Raw genomic sequence first — 16855 nt, 5'->3', positions numbered from 1 at the left:
GGCATTGCTCATTAGGAATAGATCATTTGCTAGTATCCCATTTCATAACATGTTGGCACACTGTTTTCCTTAGGCTGAAAAGAAACCACAGAAATCTTTTGACTTTGCACAAGCATTTTATAGTTTATGCATTGGTTTCCAAACATTATTTCATCTAATGGAAACCATTCTTTTTCTGTACGTGGTGCTTCCATCCCAAAACTTGAACTGCAGACCAGCTGCTTTAAGGGGGAAATAATGTTTTGGCCCAATTTAACAACTTTTTCTTTCAACTTTTCACTCCTCAATAGCTTGAATTGTGTCTCTGCTTACATATATTTTTATGTGTCTAATTTGCAAATGTCAGAGAATTTAAAGTCAATTCTCCTCCCATTCTCATAATTTTCTCTGCTTTCTGTTGATTCCTTCCTTATCATGTGAAATAGTTCAAGGAAATATAGACTAATTTTTCATTAGGTAGGTGGTCCCTCTTTCACTTACCTTTTCATTCCCACAACTCTTTCTTCCTTGTTTCATCACAGCTTTGTCCCCCACTCCTCTCTGCACTGCTGTATTTATAATTTACATAGCAAACAGTAACTGAGTCCACTTTGCCAAGTATCCAGTTTAGCTGGCACATGTTAATGATTTTCTAATGGCATCCCCTGTGTTAAATTCACAGGGTTAATGTTAAAGTTTCATGTTGAATAGTGCCCCTGAAAGAATTTCCTGCATTGTTTGCTTACCTCATATAAATGTACTTGTTCTTGGGTTACGGCAAAGATCAGTAACACGTTATTTTGCACCAGTTTGTCAATGAGTTGTCCAATTGTTGGATATTCCTAAAATTAATATATAGATTTTAAGTATCATCTTAAGAAAAACATGCAAAATAAAGAAAAGAATCTTTCTTTCAGATATCTTAATGAGTTTGACATTTCAATGCTCATAGGCATTATTGTATCTGTCACTCTAAGTAAACAAATACACAATTAGCATTATTTAGTTAATTTGTTTAATAATAACTTCCTAAATCTTGTAAATCCAATGAATTCCTAAATCAGTGCCTGTCAATAACTTATGGAGTTTTTATGGTCTGTTACTTCTAAGGAGATCATTTGAAATGTATTTAATAATGAGGAGTGGGCCATATTTTCACATTTCCTCTTCTAAGAGCCACACAGTCTCCAGTTAGAGGGAATGTTAGAGGAGAGAGAGGTAGTTAGACTATGAAGGATGGGACTGGGTGGCTCTTGGAACTCTGAAACTGGTCCTGCAATTGCATGAAGTGGGCTGAGGCTGAGGAATGGCACACTGCAATTCCCATGTCTGTCAGATTTGAGATTCCTATACCAGTTCCTGGGTTTGGTCTTATTATCTTTTTGATGCCACTAATTAGTTTTATGGGACCCTGTGATGTTGTTTTTTAAAATTGCTTTATTGATTAAGCTATTACATGTGTGTCCTTATCCCCCCATTACCCTCCATCCCTCCCACTCATGCCCTCACCCCCCTGTTGTCTATGTCCATTGGTTAGGCTTATATGCATGCATACAAGTCCTTTGGTTGATCTTTCCCCCTACCCCCACCCACCCCTACCTTCCCTCTGAGGATTTTAGAGAGGAAGGGAGAGGAAGAGAGAGATAGAAACATCAATGATGAGAGGGAATCATTGATTGGCTGCCTCCTACATGCCCCCTATGGGGGATCGAGCCCACAACCTGGACATGTGCTCTTGGCGGGAATCAAACCCCGGACCCTTCAGTCTGCAGGCTGACGCTCTATCCACTGAGCCAAACCAGCCAGGGCCCTTCGATGTTTTTACAGGACAGTTGAAAACACATTGCACTTCTATTCCATTGGCACATCATTCCCAAGTGATAGGATACTTTAAAAAGTAAAGAAGCCATTTATTATCAGATCTGAAGATGGCCACTATTTTCCCAGGCTGAAGAACACACAGCACAGTTGCCTCTTACATGAATCCAAATGTGGATCATGAAGAAAGAGGAAATGCAAGTGAAAGAGTAGCCTGCAAACAAATTAAGAATTTGTCGATGGTTCTGAAATCAGCCAAAGTGGAGAGACACTGTATACTGGTGTGGTGTGTTCATATGCTCTCAGCACTTTAGGTAAATGACCCCATGGCAAATCTGGCTGTGTAATACATGCTTTCCACATCATTTGGATTTTTATTAGTAGATATTGATAAAATCCAGATAATATAAATCTTCCTGAGTCTGACATTTTCAGTCTCCTCGGCTGTTCAACTGCCCAAACACTAAGCATCCTTCACCCTGAAGCATGAATTTCTCCAATGCTGACCCCTCCTTATCTCTACAGGTTCTCAAACCTTTCAACTGCTGTGCATGTGTAATCAGAATCATACCATGTAGCCCTTCCTAGATGGGGGAACATGATTTTCTATTTGCTCCACATCAATTGGCTTAGTTCCCACACAATTATCTTGTAAGCTCCTCAAAGCCAGGTACCATGTCTTATTACTTTATGTCTCCTCGAGCCTGGCCCAGTGTTGTGTGCATAGGAAGTGCTCAAAGGGCGCAGGGAGCTATGTTACAGGCAGACACAGAAATAGTTCATGGCTTCTGTGCATTTGTAGAAACTCAGCAAGAATTAATTGAACATTTATTAGATGAGAAGGTCATATTAAGCAACAGGTAATGTTTGCTTCTATGGTCCTACTTTTTCCAAGATTCTATTAGGGACATTTCAATAATTGCAAAAATGGTGTGGAGCAGACTCACTTCTCACAATTTCTTGCTCCTTGTTGGCTAAAAGACAAAATTTGGCTACCTCATTGACCTTGTAATATGGAAAGGCAGTTTATATGATTAAAGAATATATAAGCATGGGGAATACTATTGATCAAAAGTTAGGAGAAAATATTCATGTTGAAGTTTAGAAATTTAGGCAAGAAATGGTAGCAGGTATTTGTGAACCATTAGATTTTTAAAAATTAATTGGCAGCACTGTATTAAGCATTTATATGCATCATCTCACTGAATTCTTTTTTTGGAGAATAGTATTTTTCCATTTGAAATTAGAATTCTTCCTCTTTTTCTTTCTCTTTCTCATTCTTTCCCTTTCTCTTTGTCATTCTCTTTCTCTTTCTTTTCCTTTCTCTTTCTCATTCTCTTTCTTATTCTTATTCTTTCTCTTTCTTTCTCTCCCACTTTCTCTTTCTCTTTCTTTCTTTCTCTTTCTCTTTTCCTTTTTCTTTCTCTTTCTTTCTCTTTCTCTTTCTCTTCATCTTCATCTTCATCTTTAACTTTTTTCTCTTTCTCTTTCTCTCCACTGCATACACTTCTACAGCATAGTCGTTTTAAGAAGTCACTTAAATTCTCTGAGGCATATTAAATGGGGATAATATAATATTCTTGCTGTCCAATATATTAAATGGGGATAATATAACTTTCTCAGCTTGTTGCTTCATAATTCAATTCTATTTCTTAAATTAGTCGGCACCCACTGCATTCCAGGCCCTCCTGGCCCTGAGGAGCACACATTAAACAAACAGAGACAGACATGAGCAAACACATTTCCACACAGTGATGGGCAAGAAGACATCTAGGTATGGGAGCGAGTGAGAGGAGATCACTACCTGGCCCAGCAGAGGTCAAAAAGGGCCCCTTGGGAGCAGCCATGATCAATCTGGGTTTAAAGAATAATTAAGTTTCTCAGCAGCCTAGGATGGAAGAGCATTCCAGACAGAGGAAATAGCATACGCACACACATGGCAGCTTCATGGTCTGTTCAAGGAAAGCAGTTAGATACATAGGATTCTGGTGAGAATTGAATGAGATAATGTACATTGAAGGAACTCTGAAAATTTTACTTTGTTTTAAAAAGTCAAGTATGTTTTTCCATTGCATGGCACCAGCATTTTTTAAATGACAAAAAATATGCCAAATGTGAATACACACCGAGCAAGCAGTACTTGACTAATAGTTCCCATAGAGCCCCTGGTCTGGGAAAGCATGGCCTTATTTAGGGAGCATGCACTGGGCCCATCATTCACAGTAACTCCTGGGTGACGACTGTTTTGGTCTGAGCCCACCTTTCTGGGGCTGTGGTTGGGAACAGAATGAACTGACTTTGCTGCTTTTTGCTGGCCTCCGGCTCTTTGAAAAATCAGGAGGTTCTGGGGTCATCTGGGTTATAACAGATCCAAACTTATTACATAATTCCACCACCCACCTGTGCTCCTCTGGGAACCCCTGAGGGTGGTGAGGATTGAGACAGGGAAATCTACTCATATCAAATCAGGAAATGTACTGTGTGCACCAAGTGTGGGTTATCCTATGTCCTACAGCCATTATTGCTTCATTTGCCTTCTTATAGCCCTGAAAACAATGTAGAGTGCAGATTACACACCAAGACGGTTGACATGGAGTACTCATTCTTGCTGTCCAGGTGACAGAGTCCATCGTTAGGAATGACGATGCCTGCCAATTTGCTGTCCATTCCAAAATGAGAATCGGCGTCGCTCACAAAGACCAGGAGATGGAGGGTGTCATTCCTCCAGCCGATTTTTTCCTTCAGTGAGAGAGAAACATTTGGATTGCATTGGATAGAGGCAGGCGTTTATTGAGAGTGAATCAATTATTATTGGACATATTCAGAATATAAAAATTGTATTGCTGGTCTATTTCAGCCATTTTCATCTATTGTGAGTCGAAATATTAATGTATTAAAAACACAAAATTTCTGTGATGTTTGTTTCTTTCTGGATAGCATTTTCAGATGATCTATACTTCAGAAAAAAAATAGTTCCACTACAATCAATATTCAGTTGATCCCAACTTTTACATGGTTATTTTTACTGTCCATTTTCAATGTACCAGAAAAATGAGGGGAGGGAGGTCATAGATTATCCTAAATCCAAGATGAAGCAAAACTAGGCAGAATGCAGCACAAAATGGAACCTGAGTAAGCCTGTTTTATTCAACTGTCACCCAACATTTAAGCACATATTTCTCTTTCTACTGTATCACCCACAAATTACAAACATAATAGAAGGATAAGAATTGCTTATCAAAATATTGCCTCAAGGTACTGCCAATTAAAGTGGTCTATTGGCTGTTGCTTTTTTTAAAAAAAATATATTTTATTGATTTTTTACAGAGAGGAAGGGAGAGGGATAGAGAGTCAGAAACATCGATGAGAGAGAAACATCGATCAGCTGCCTCCTGCACACCTCCTACTGGGGATGTGCCCGCAACCAAGGTACATGCCCTCGACTGGAATCGAACCCAGGACCTTTCAGTCCGCAGGCCAACACTCTATCCACTGAGCCAAACCGGTCAGGGGCTATTGGCTGTTTCTTAGCAGAGCTCTCCCCTTCAGTTAACAGTAGTCCTGGAATTAGTGGTACAAAAGCTCATCCTGGCTGTACCATCCCTCCTTCTCCTCCTCCTCCTCCTCCTCCTCCTCCTCCTCCTTCTCCTTCCTTCCCTAATTCCCTGGTTCTCCCACCTTCTAGGAGCTTCAGCCTGTCAATTTCCTGATATTTTCCACAAAGAGCTATCACCTGAAGACAGAAAAATGATTCCTGTGGATACGTTGCTGACTGTCAAGGACAAGTGATGTTCCTGCACTGTTGTAGAGATCGTGTGGCTTTGGATCAGCCATGGGCAAACTACGGCCCGCAGGCCAGATCTGGCTGTTCTATCCGGTTCTCTTGCTCTCCCCTCCACTCCTTTACTTTGAATTTATATTAGTTCACACAAACACTCCATCCATGCTTTTGTTCCGGCCCTCCGGTCCAGTTTAAGAACCCATTGTGGCCCTCGAGTCAAAAAGTTTGCCCACCCCTGCTTTGGATGCTTATTTTGTTAGTTCAAAACAATAGATATCTATTCATATGTAGAGATTTATACTGATTCAGGTCATCTTTACTTTTTAAATGACTTCTGCCTTTGATTTTTTACCATGATTAACTAAAAAACTAATCTGATTTAAATTTTTGAAAATTAATCACACATGACTTGTAGTAAAATTTCCCCAAGACATATACAATTTTATTAGGATACCCAAATATTAGGCATAAAACTGTCCCATTGTAACATGACTGAATGAAAGATTTTACAGAGATTCTGTTTTAATAAAAATATCAAATGTAGAAATATGGGAAGTAAAGATTAAGTTAGCCAAGTGTTTCAAAGCAGATGTGTTAATAAGAGATGGAATTTGTATTATCAGAGTAAAATACACTTCCCCTCCTCATACCTTACACACAGCAGCTTGCATAATTGCATCAAATCCACCCTCAGGTGTGTCAATGTTAGCAGAAATTTTCTGATTCTTCACAATTTCATTGAATCTTTCAGCATCATTTGTCAATGGCAAAATGTGCTTGAATCCAAATGTAGGTAAGCAGAAGTATGGAATACTACTACAAAAGCAAAATGTGAAAAGATTCTTGATGAAATATGATATAACACACAAGTAATAGATCTAATAGTCTGGCAACATTTTCTTACATGATAATGAATTTTCCTGAAGAGCCTGACTCTAACTTGGCTATGAGTCTCACTGCTAAGGTTGTTATCATTTCCCACCCACCCCTTCCAAATTAATCATATTAGCTAACACTTAGAGATCACTGTATCTTACACTGGCTCAAGCTCAGATAACAGGTAATCAGATGATCAAACTCTCCATACCTGTGTGTGTTTGTTTGTGTGTGTGTGTGTGTGTGTGTGTGTGTGTAATCATTACCTTCTATTGCCTCTCAACCCAAATCCACCACCACTCTCAGCCTTATTACAGGGTGACTCATACTTGATGACAGGTATGAGTCACCCTGTAGCAAGGCTGAGAGTGAAACCTTTCTTCTTCCTCCTCTACTCCCTCCTGCACTCCCAGCCCTGCTGCCAATGGCCCAAAAACCAGAGCAGGGCTCTTCGTTCTAGATCCCAACTCTACTATGACTGAACAGAAATAAAACCACACTTAATACAGTTTACATATGGGGAAAATGTCATGTTAGGATATCTGCCCCCAAATATTACAGTAGAACAGAAAAAGCTGATCATAAATTCAGCCACATCTTATTCAGAAAGCCAGTTAGTAACTGTGCATAAGGCTTGGAGCAAGTTACTCAGCAATCTGAGTTTTAGGTTTTCATTTATAGAATGGAGATAATAGTACAGAGCAAAGGTTCTTAAAGTGAGGCCCCTGGACCAGTAACATCACTTGTCATAAGTGCAAAATCTGTAGTACTACTCCTGACCTACTGAGTTAGAAATGTTAGGGGTGGGCTCAGAAATCTGTTATTGTAAAGCTTGAGAAACACTGGTGTAGTAGAGACAAAAGGTATAGCTCCCATGAGGTTGTGGTGTGCTGTCTGGGGAGAGCTGGTTGACAGCTTTGCAGGTTCAGAAGCCTGTCTTGTCAACACAGATAGAGCCAGTACATCTTGCAGGGTCAGGCTCCTGTTCACCAAGTTCATCTGTCTGAGGTATACAGCCAATCCTCATCATTCATAATTCCATATCTGCAAACTCACCTACTTGCTAAAATTTCTTTGTAACTCCCAAATCAATACTCTCACTACTTTCTCAGTCATTCATGTGAATGCATAGAGTGGCCAAATAATTGAATCACCTGATACACATGTTCCCAACTGAGGTCAAACAAGGCTTTGTCTTCTTGCTTTAGCTTTCATGCTATAAACAGGTGTCCTTTCCAGGGTCTATTTGGTGCCATGTCTTTTGCATTCTTGTGCTTTTCATTGGTGATTTTGCTATTTAGATGGGCCCTCCAGTGTGGCGCTGAAGGGCTGTCTAGTGTTCCTAAGTGCAAGGCTGTGATATGCCTTATGGAGAACGTAAGTGTATTAGATATGCTTTGCTCTAGCATGAGTGATAGCAGTTGTTGGCTGTGAATTCAATGTTAATGAATCAATAATATATATTAAATAGAGTGTTACACACAGAAAACAAAATTATATATTGATCAGTTGGTGAAAACATGACAAGAGGGAGAGAGAACCAAGATGGCAGCATAGGTAAACACCTAAACTGCTGCCTTGCACAACAATTTCAAAACTACAACTAATAGACAAAACGCCTATCACCCAGAACCACTGGAAAGCTGGCTGAGTGGAAGTTCTACAACTAGAAGAAAAGAGAAAAGAGCATTGAGACATGCACAAGCGCTGAAAAGATGAGGTACAGAGGTGCGCGAATCGGGCTGGTGGCGGGTGACTGGGTGCACTGCTTTTTTTCAACCCGAAGGGAGACAAGCTCCTGATTACTCCAAACTCCAGTTTCTGGGAAGATGCTGGGGACCCAAACTCCTATGGGGAGAAGCTGGAGTGTCTGCCATCGGGTTGGAAAGTGAGGGTGGCTTTCTTGCAGAGGTACGCACAGCAATCATTGTTTACTGCGCTGGGGCACAGGACGAGGGACTTGGAAACGCAGAGACGCAGAGATGGCTGACTGGCAGCCATCGCTCTTTGCCACGCCCTAGCCTAGTGACTCCCTGAGACCCTGCCCCGCACAATCTACAAACCCACCCAAGCTCCATGCAGCGGCTTTTGCATATAAATGGTCTGCCCTATCACAGCTTAACCTAACAAACTGCAGCTCTGGTCAGACAGCTCCAAAACCTCCAAACCCCAAGCAAAGAGGAGAAAACTGTAGTTCTCGCTGTAGCTCCTGCTGGGTGGCCTCAGACAGTAGCTGACCTGCACCCCATTGGAGATCCAGAAGCCAGTGTATCTAGTGGTCAGTGTGAGATGACACCAGATTTCAACTCCTCACATCCATAAGTGACACATTCAAGAGGCAGACTCAGTGAGCACCAAAGCCCCACTGAAGCAAGTCCTGCCCCCTAAGTGTGTCTCCAGCACAGCAGTTCTTCCATTATAGACACAGCGGGTCCTCACAGCCAATTGGCCTGGAGGTCAATTCCTCCCAGTGTACAAACAACAATCAAGGCTTAACTATACCAAGACTTTGCACTCAGCCCACAAAGGGGTGCACCAAGAATGTCCACCTCAGGTGATGATAGGCTGAACCACTGGTCACCTACCACAGAAAACCACTCCATAAACACAGGGAAGCAGCAAAATGCGGAGACAAAGAAACATGTCACAAATGAAAGAAATGGAGGAAAGCAAACTACTGGACATAGAGTTCAAAACCACATTTATAAGGTTACTCAAGAATCTTCTAAAAACTGCCGAGAAACTTGATGAGACCTCCGAGGAGCTTAGTGAGACCTTCAAGGACCTTAATGAGAATGCCAAAAAAATGGAAAAGGACCAGTCAGAAATTAAGCATACACTGTCTGAAATAAAAAATATACAGAAATTCAACTGTAGATCAAAGGACCCCAAGAATCAAACCAAAGATCTGAAATATGAGGAAACAAAAAACACTCAACCAGAAAAACAAAAAGAAAAAAAAATCCAAAAATATGAAGATAGTGTAAGGAGCCTCTGGGACAACTTCAAGCATACCAACATCCAAATTATTGGGGTGCCAGAAGAAGAGAGAGAGCAAAATATTGAAAACCTATTAGAAGAAATAATGACAGAAAACTTTCCCTACCTGGTGAAAGAAATAGACTTACAAGTCCAGGAAGTGCAGAGAACCCCAAACAAGAGGAATCCAAAGAGGACCACACCAAGACACATCATAATTAAAATGCCAAGGGCAAAAGACAAAGAGAGAATCTTGAAAGCAGCAAGAGAAAAACAGTTAGTTACCTACAAGGGAGTACCCATACGACTGTCAGCTGATTTCTCAACAGAAACTAGACAGGCCAGAAGGGAGTGGCAAGAAATATTCAAAGTGATGAACAGCAAGAACCTACAACCAAGATTACTCTACCCAGCAAAGCTATCATTCAGAATTGAAGGTCAGATAAAGAGCTTCACAGATAAGAAAAAGCTAAAGGAGTTCATCACCACCAAACCAGGATTATATGAAATGCTGAAGGGTATTCTTTAAGAAGAGGAAGTAGAAGAAAAAGGTAAAGATAAAAATTATGAACAACAAAATGACAACAAATACATACTTACCAACAAGTGAATCTAAAAATCAAGTGAATAAAAAATCTGATGAACAGAATGGACTGATGAATATAATAGAATCAGGGGCATAGAAAGGGAGTGGACTGACAATTCTCAGGGAGACGGGAGTGTGAGGGGTGCGGGAAGAGATTGGACAAAAATCTTACACCTATGGATGAAGACAGTGGCAGGGGGTAAGGGCATGGGGTGGGGTGGGGAATCAGGTGGAGGGGAGCTATGGGGGAAAAAAAAGAGGAACACTTGTAATAATCTGAACAATAAAGATTTATTTAAAAAAAGAAAAACGTGAGAAGAGGCTCACAGGAACCTAACCTTGTGTTTCCTCTAGGAGCAATGGTTTAACATTTGCTAATTCAGTGTTCAAGGAGACTACACAACAAGACTGTTTTGAATAATGAGAATCAATTGTGTGTACAAATTAGAATGACTATGGATTCATTCATACATAGTAATGGAGTTCTATTGGGACCAGAATACTGCTGTCTGCAAGGGTAGTCATTTTCTTACTATCAGTAGACTTTCACAGAAAGCAGGTCATAATTTGATGTGTCCTCAGGGTTCAGAATAAGGAAAATTGGAAGACCCCAGCACTGACTGGTACAGTTTGAGACATCCCAATATAGACATCTCCACAATGGATGCTCCTGGTCACCCTGATCTGTGGTCAGCTAATAAAAGTTTGGGAACCTAGGACAGCCAATGAGACTAGAAATTATAAGTGCCTTGGCTAAGGCTGTTGGATTGAATGTGGCCCATACTTGCACCTGTGATCCCTGTTTCTTCACCCTCCCCTAACCTACCAATTCTGTTCATTCTTTTAGCTATAACAGGATACCTGGCCTGGTGGGCCCAGAAGCCAGCCTGTCACTTCCAGGGTACTTTTCATTTTTTTTTCTGATTCATTATATTCAACGTTAGCTCTCAGAAGGCAATCTTAAACTCTTATTTTTAATATTTTGCATGGGCTGTCATTGAAATTCTGAAGAGTTGACCACAGATAGCATCTATGGTCCTAATAGAATAATGGTGAGGCTTGAATGAAATAAAATGTGTGAAATACACAGCACAATGAGCCTTTCCGAATAAGTGCTTCCTAAACATTAGTGTCATTTCTTACATAAATCACTTCACACAGAGTCTACATTTGGCTAATGATATCTCTGGAATAATATAGTTTCTCCTGATTCAAATAATAATGCATTTTCATTGAAGAAAATTTGGGTTTTATGTAAAAGTGTAAACAAGAAAATGAAAACATAAATTTTAATGGTTATGAGATGTATCATAGTTTATTTGACCATCTCTCTATTACTGAAAATTTATTTCAGAAACTTTTCAGTAATTAAATAATGTGTGATCCTTCTATATAATCTTTGCAAAATCCAAAAAGCATTACAGATTAGATTAAAACAAGTTTTACAAGTGCGGTGCACAGACCCTCTGACATCCCTAAGATCTTTCAGAGTCTTAAGGTCAAACTCTTTCACAATAACAAAAAATGTTATGTGCCTTTTTCATTGTGTTGACATTTGCAGTGATGATGAAAAAGCAACAGTGAGCGGAACTGCTAGTGCCTCAGCACAGATAAAGGCACAAAGCTGCGTAGTTGTTCTTACAGTTTCACCAGCAAGCATCCTATATAATAAAAGCCTAATATGCTAAGTGTCCAGTCATCGGTTGTTCGTTCAAAGTGTAATATGCTAATGATATGCTAAGGCCACTCAACTGCTCGCTATGACATGCACTGACCACCAGGGGGCAGATGCTCCAACCGGTAGGTTAGCTTGCTGCTAGGGTCCTGCCAATCATGACTGAGTGAGACAGGTTGGACATGCCCTGGAGCCCTCCTGCAGTCCCTTCCCGCTGGCCAACCTCCCACATCCTACCCCGGCCCTGATTGCGCACTGGTGGGGTCCCTTGGCCTAGTCTGTGCCCTCTCACAATCTGGAACCCCTGGGGCAGTGGTTGGCAAACTGCAGCTCGCGAGCCACATGTGGCTCGAGAGCCGCGGTTTGCCTGCCGCTCTCTTGACTAATGAGTTTGCTGACCACTGCCCTGGGGGGATGTCAGAGAGCCGGTGGAATGACCAGTCACTATGACACACACTGACCACCAGGGGGCAGACACTCAACGCAGGAGCTGCCCCCTGATGGTCAGGGTGCTCCCACAGGAGGAGCACCACTCAGCCAGAAGCCAGGCTTATGGCTGGCAAGCACAGCGGTGGTAGGAGCCTCTCCCACCTCCACGGTGGCACTAAGGATGTCCAATTGGAGCGGGCCCAAGCTGTCAGTTGGACATCCCCTGAGGACTTCCGGACTCCGAGAGGGTGCAGGCCGGGCTGAGGGACCCCCTCCCCAAGTGCACAAATTTTGTGCACCGGGCCTCTAGTTTACTATAGTAACTTTTAAAATGCAAGTTTTTACTGGATTGTCCTTGATGGGGCAGTAAACGTTATTCATTTTATTAAGTCTACACCCTTGAAAACATGTTTAAAAATTTATTTTTCTGTATGACCAAGACAGAAATATGCATACAGCACTTCTGCTGCTCACCAAAGTAAATGTTTATAGTAGAAAAGCACTTTTGTGATTGAGCTAAACTGGCCCCCTTTCTTATATATATAGAATACCATCTTCACCTGAAAGATGCTTGACACACTATTAATCCAACTTAGATATTTGGCAGACGTGTTCTTAAAAATGAGGAAAGTGAGGTTGTCATTTCAAGGAAAACAACCATCGGTATTTGTTATTAGCCACAGATAAAATTTGAGGTAGTTTGAAAATTAGAATTTTGGAAAACTTTTATCTGCCACCTATGAGATTAATAGCTACCCAATGCATTAAGAAATATCTGATGATATTGATGATGATATTAACAAATGGGATGTTTCTGACATTGTATCATGAAATTTGGAAGATCTGCCTAACTCAGTGAAGCAATGGTTTTCAAAGGATCAAAGCATTTTATTACAAAATCACACACATTAGTAAAAGCCATTCTAAGGGCAAGACAGACCAATGGCTTTTAACGTGACAGAATATGAAAAGTTCATTGACATTGTTTCAGATTCCATATTGAAACTAACTTTTATCTCTTGTTTAGTTTGAATGTAGTATCAGAGAAGAATACCCACAGTCATGAGAAAAAGCTGTTAAATGTGTCTCTCTTTTCTAACTATATATGTGATGTTTGACTTTCCTCATGGAATTTAAGCAAAACAAAATAGCTCAACAGATCAAATGCAGAAGCAGGTATAAGAATCCAACTGTCTTTTATTAAATCAGATGTTGAGATATTTTTAAAAATGTGAAAACAGGGCTAATCTTTTTGTTTTAGAAAAAGTAGTGGGTTGTTTTTTTTAAAAGATGTGTTATAGTAATATACAGTGCATTTCTTATTGTAATTATCAAATAAATCAATAACTAATGATTTTTTAATATTTGTTTTCTAACATACTGAATATCAATAGATATAAACTACACAGTCTAAAGCTCTTGGGGGGAGGTCTTAAATTTTAAGAGTGTAAGAGAGTCTTGAGATTTAAGTTTGAGAATCACTAGATTAAAATTATTAAAGATACTAAGTGTTGATGACAGGAAGAAAATTTAACACTTTTGAATGTTTGTTATGTTCTGAGCTCATTCAATTCTCACGGTTGCCCTAAAAAGTGAATATTATTATTTCCATTTAAAGGTGAAGAGAGCGAGTTCAAAGAGAGTAAGATTTTGTCCAAGGTTATAATTTAAACCCAGATCTGAAAAACTCCATGCTCTTTCCTCTTACGTCTTATTGCCTTTCTACTAAATAACATTTTTATTCCATAATTACAAGGTTTGGATTGATCAAAGGATTGACTTTTGTGTTTAGTGTTTGAGTTCTTGGTGTGTATATGTATGGGGGGAGGTATCTGGACAAAGAAACTGGGAGAATTAAGGATGTAATGGAAAAAGAAAAAGTATGTTGCAGCAAAAAAAAAACCCCACCTTTATATATAAGTTTAACTAATGGTAATTTTGCCAACAAGAATAAAGAAATAGTTTAGAAAATAGAAAAATATTGACCTTTCAAGAGATCTAATATATAATACTCTGTTATTGATAGTAGCTGCCATTTATTTAGAGCTTCAATATCAAGCCCAGTACTAAATGCTTCCCTTCATTACCTCCACCAATCCTTAAAACCACTCTGTGTGATCAGCTGTTATTCCAAACTGAAGCTTTGAGAGGTGAAATGATTCACTTACGGGGTCACTGGGAGTGAGTAGATGAATCTGGACTTATTCCACGCTGACTCCAAAGCTCATGTTCTTAACCACACTTTACCTTGTGCCTGCTCCCCGAAGGGTTTCAGCTCCTGGAGGACGGGGCCCAGATCTTTTTTCCCAGGGAACCCATGCCTAGCACAATACTTGGCACATAGTTGGAGCTCAGTAAGTTTTTGTTGAATGGATGAATGAATAAATGAATGCATGAATGAAATGCAATCAAAGCTATAAAATGCCAGACTGCTTTCTTTCTCTAGAAGCCTGCTTAAGGTCAGGATCTTGTTAATTCAAGATGCTGGGCTGTCAGCTTAGCTGAGCCATTCAAGTTTGTTAATTTTAATTTTTTTTTCTGATAACATTCTATACCTATTGTTCCCTATTGTCATTAAAAATTTTTAAAAATTAATTTCAGAGAGAAGAAGAGAGAGGGAGAGAGAGATAGAAACATTAATGATGAAAGAGAGAAATTGATTGGCTGCCTCCTGCACGTCCCCTTCTGGGGATCGAGCCAGCAACCTGGGCATGTGCCCTGACCGGAAATTGAACCGTAACCTCCTGGTTCATGGGTCATTGCTCAACCACTGAGCCACACCGGTTGGGGCCCTATGATCATTTTTGTACTTTATGTTACTACATCTGATCTGACCTGTGACAGAAAAGATGATTTTAAACAAACCCCTGGGGCAGAGGTAGCACTTTGTAATGCTAGATAGAATTGTTCTACTAGACTCTCTACTGAAGCTTGTTGAAGGAGAAAGACATAATACATAGAAATTTTAGACTGGTGCAACATTCTGTGATTTTTTTTAAAAAAAGGCCAGAAGCATTAGAAATGCTTTTATAATAAAGAGTTAGGAGGCTGATAGCACCAAGCTTATTTCCCTTTACAAGTGAATCAAACAATTGATAATGATAATCATAACTTATTATTTATTATACAGCATTTTTGAGGATACAAATCATTATATCTCTATAGAAATCTGTTCAGTGTTGCAGGACTTGATAGATGTCACTCAGTATCCATTCTTTTTTTTCTTCTCTACTAACAAAATTCTGATTTTATTTGGGGTAGCAACGTGCTTCCTTTGCAGATAGCTGTGGCTATGTAACTAAGTCCTGGCCAAGGATACACAAGTGTAAGTTCTTAAATTTTCTGGCAAAACTCTTTAAATTGAGGAAATAAAATCAATATTCATTTGTAATTTAAAAAAATATTACCAAACAAGGAATAGAAGGAAACTTCCCTGATCTGATAAAGGAAATTAAAAACAATAACAACAAAAACAACCACTACCTAACAACATACTTAAAGGTGAAATGTTGAAACTTTCCTCTTAAGATCACAAGCTAAATGAAGGGCAACTTCTAACCATTTCTATTTAAAATTGTATGAGAGATCCTAGCCAGCATGAAAGGCAAGCAAAAGAGAGAAGAGGAACAAATATTGGAGAGAAAGAAGTTGTTATTCACAGATGACCTGATTATGTACATAGAAAATCCTAAGGAATCTTCAAAAAATCAGACTAGAACTAATAAGAAAATGTATCAAGGTTGCAGGATACAAAGTGAGTATGCAAAATCAATTGCATTTGTATATGTTATCAACAAACAATTAGAAAATAAAATTTAAAAAATAACTTTAACAGCAACATTCAAAAGTCCATAGCAATAAATTAAACAAAGGACGCATAGGATTTTATCCCAAAAATGACAAAACATTACTGAGAGAAATGAGACAAGATCTAAATTTATGGAAATACATGTCATGTGCAATGATTGGAATATTCAATATTCTTAAGATGTTCATTTTGCCCAAATTGACCTGTGGTTTCAATGCAATTCTAATCAAAATCTCAGCATATTTTTTTAAGGAATTGACAAGCTGATTCTAAAATTACTATGGAAATGCAAAAGATGTAGAATAGCCCAAACAAAAGAACAACCAAGTTGGACTTGCACTCCAGATTTCCAGACTTTTTATAAAGCTACAGTAATAAAGATTTATAAGGCATTAGGGTTACATGACTATATTCAAAGGATCAATGGAACAGAATAGAGTTCCTAGAATTAGACTCACACATATTCAGTCTATTGCTCTTTTTCAAAGGCATCAAGATCATTCAATGGGGAAAGGAAAATCTTGCTTAACAAATAGTTCTAGGTATTTGCATGGAAACATAGGCCTTTTTCTTCATTCAAATAAAAACACATATTTTGAGGTTATAGTCATAACTGCAAGAGCTTCAAAGGGAAAGCTCCTAGAAGAAAACATAGCAAGCATCTTTATGACATTGGGGTTCACAAAAATTTCTTAGGACAAAAAAGGAACTAACCAGGCAGGTAACTAATTGTACATCTCAAGAAAATAACTGGTGTCATTAGATTCTCTCATATCATTCCAGAGAGGATTAACTTAAGCATCCAAGGAAGTTAAAGTAAAACCAGCTCTCTTTGCACAAACTTCATGATTTTCATGCTTTCATGATCTTTTGAACTTCAGTAATCATTTAAAAATAAAGGTATTTATTGTATGAAAACAAAGA

At 39.2% G+C, this 16855-nt stretch overlaps 1 protein-coding gene across 2 annotated transcripts in view; it reads right to left on the bottom strand.

The window, feature by feature from the left end:
- The window catches only part of ITGB6 (integrin subunit beta 6), a 132151-nt gene that overhangs the window by 52975 nt on the left and 62321 nt on the right, over window positions 1–16855 (bottom strand). For both annotated transcript variants that reach the window (XM_080669081.1, XM_080669082.1), the window contains 3 exons: window positions 6229–6394; window positions 4375–4536; window positions 726–821 (listed from right to left, as the gene is read on the bottom strand). In XM_080669081.1, coding sequence (XP_080525207.1) covers window positions 726–821; window positions 4375–4536; window positions 6229–6394 — 424 coding nt within the window. The remainder of the gene's footprint in view (window positions 1–725; window positions 822–4374; window positions 4537–6228; window positions 6395–16855) is intronic.

Source organism: Plecotus auritus (assembly GCF_963455305.1).
Source record: "Plecotus auritus genome assembly, chromosome: 5".
Classification (NCBI taxonomy): domain Eukaryota; kingdom Metazoa; phylum Chordata; class Mammalia; order Chiroptera; family Vespertilionidae; genus Plecotus; species Plecotus auritus.
This window is presented reverse-complemented; position numbering and strand designations above follow the sequence as displayed.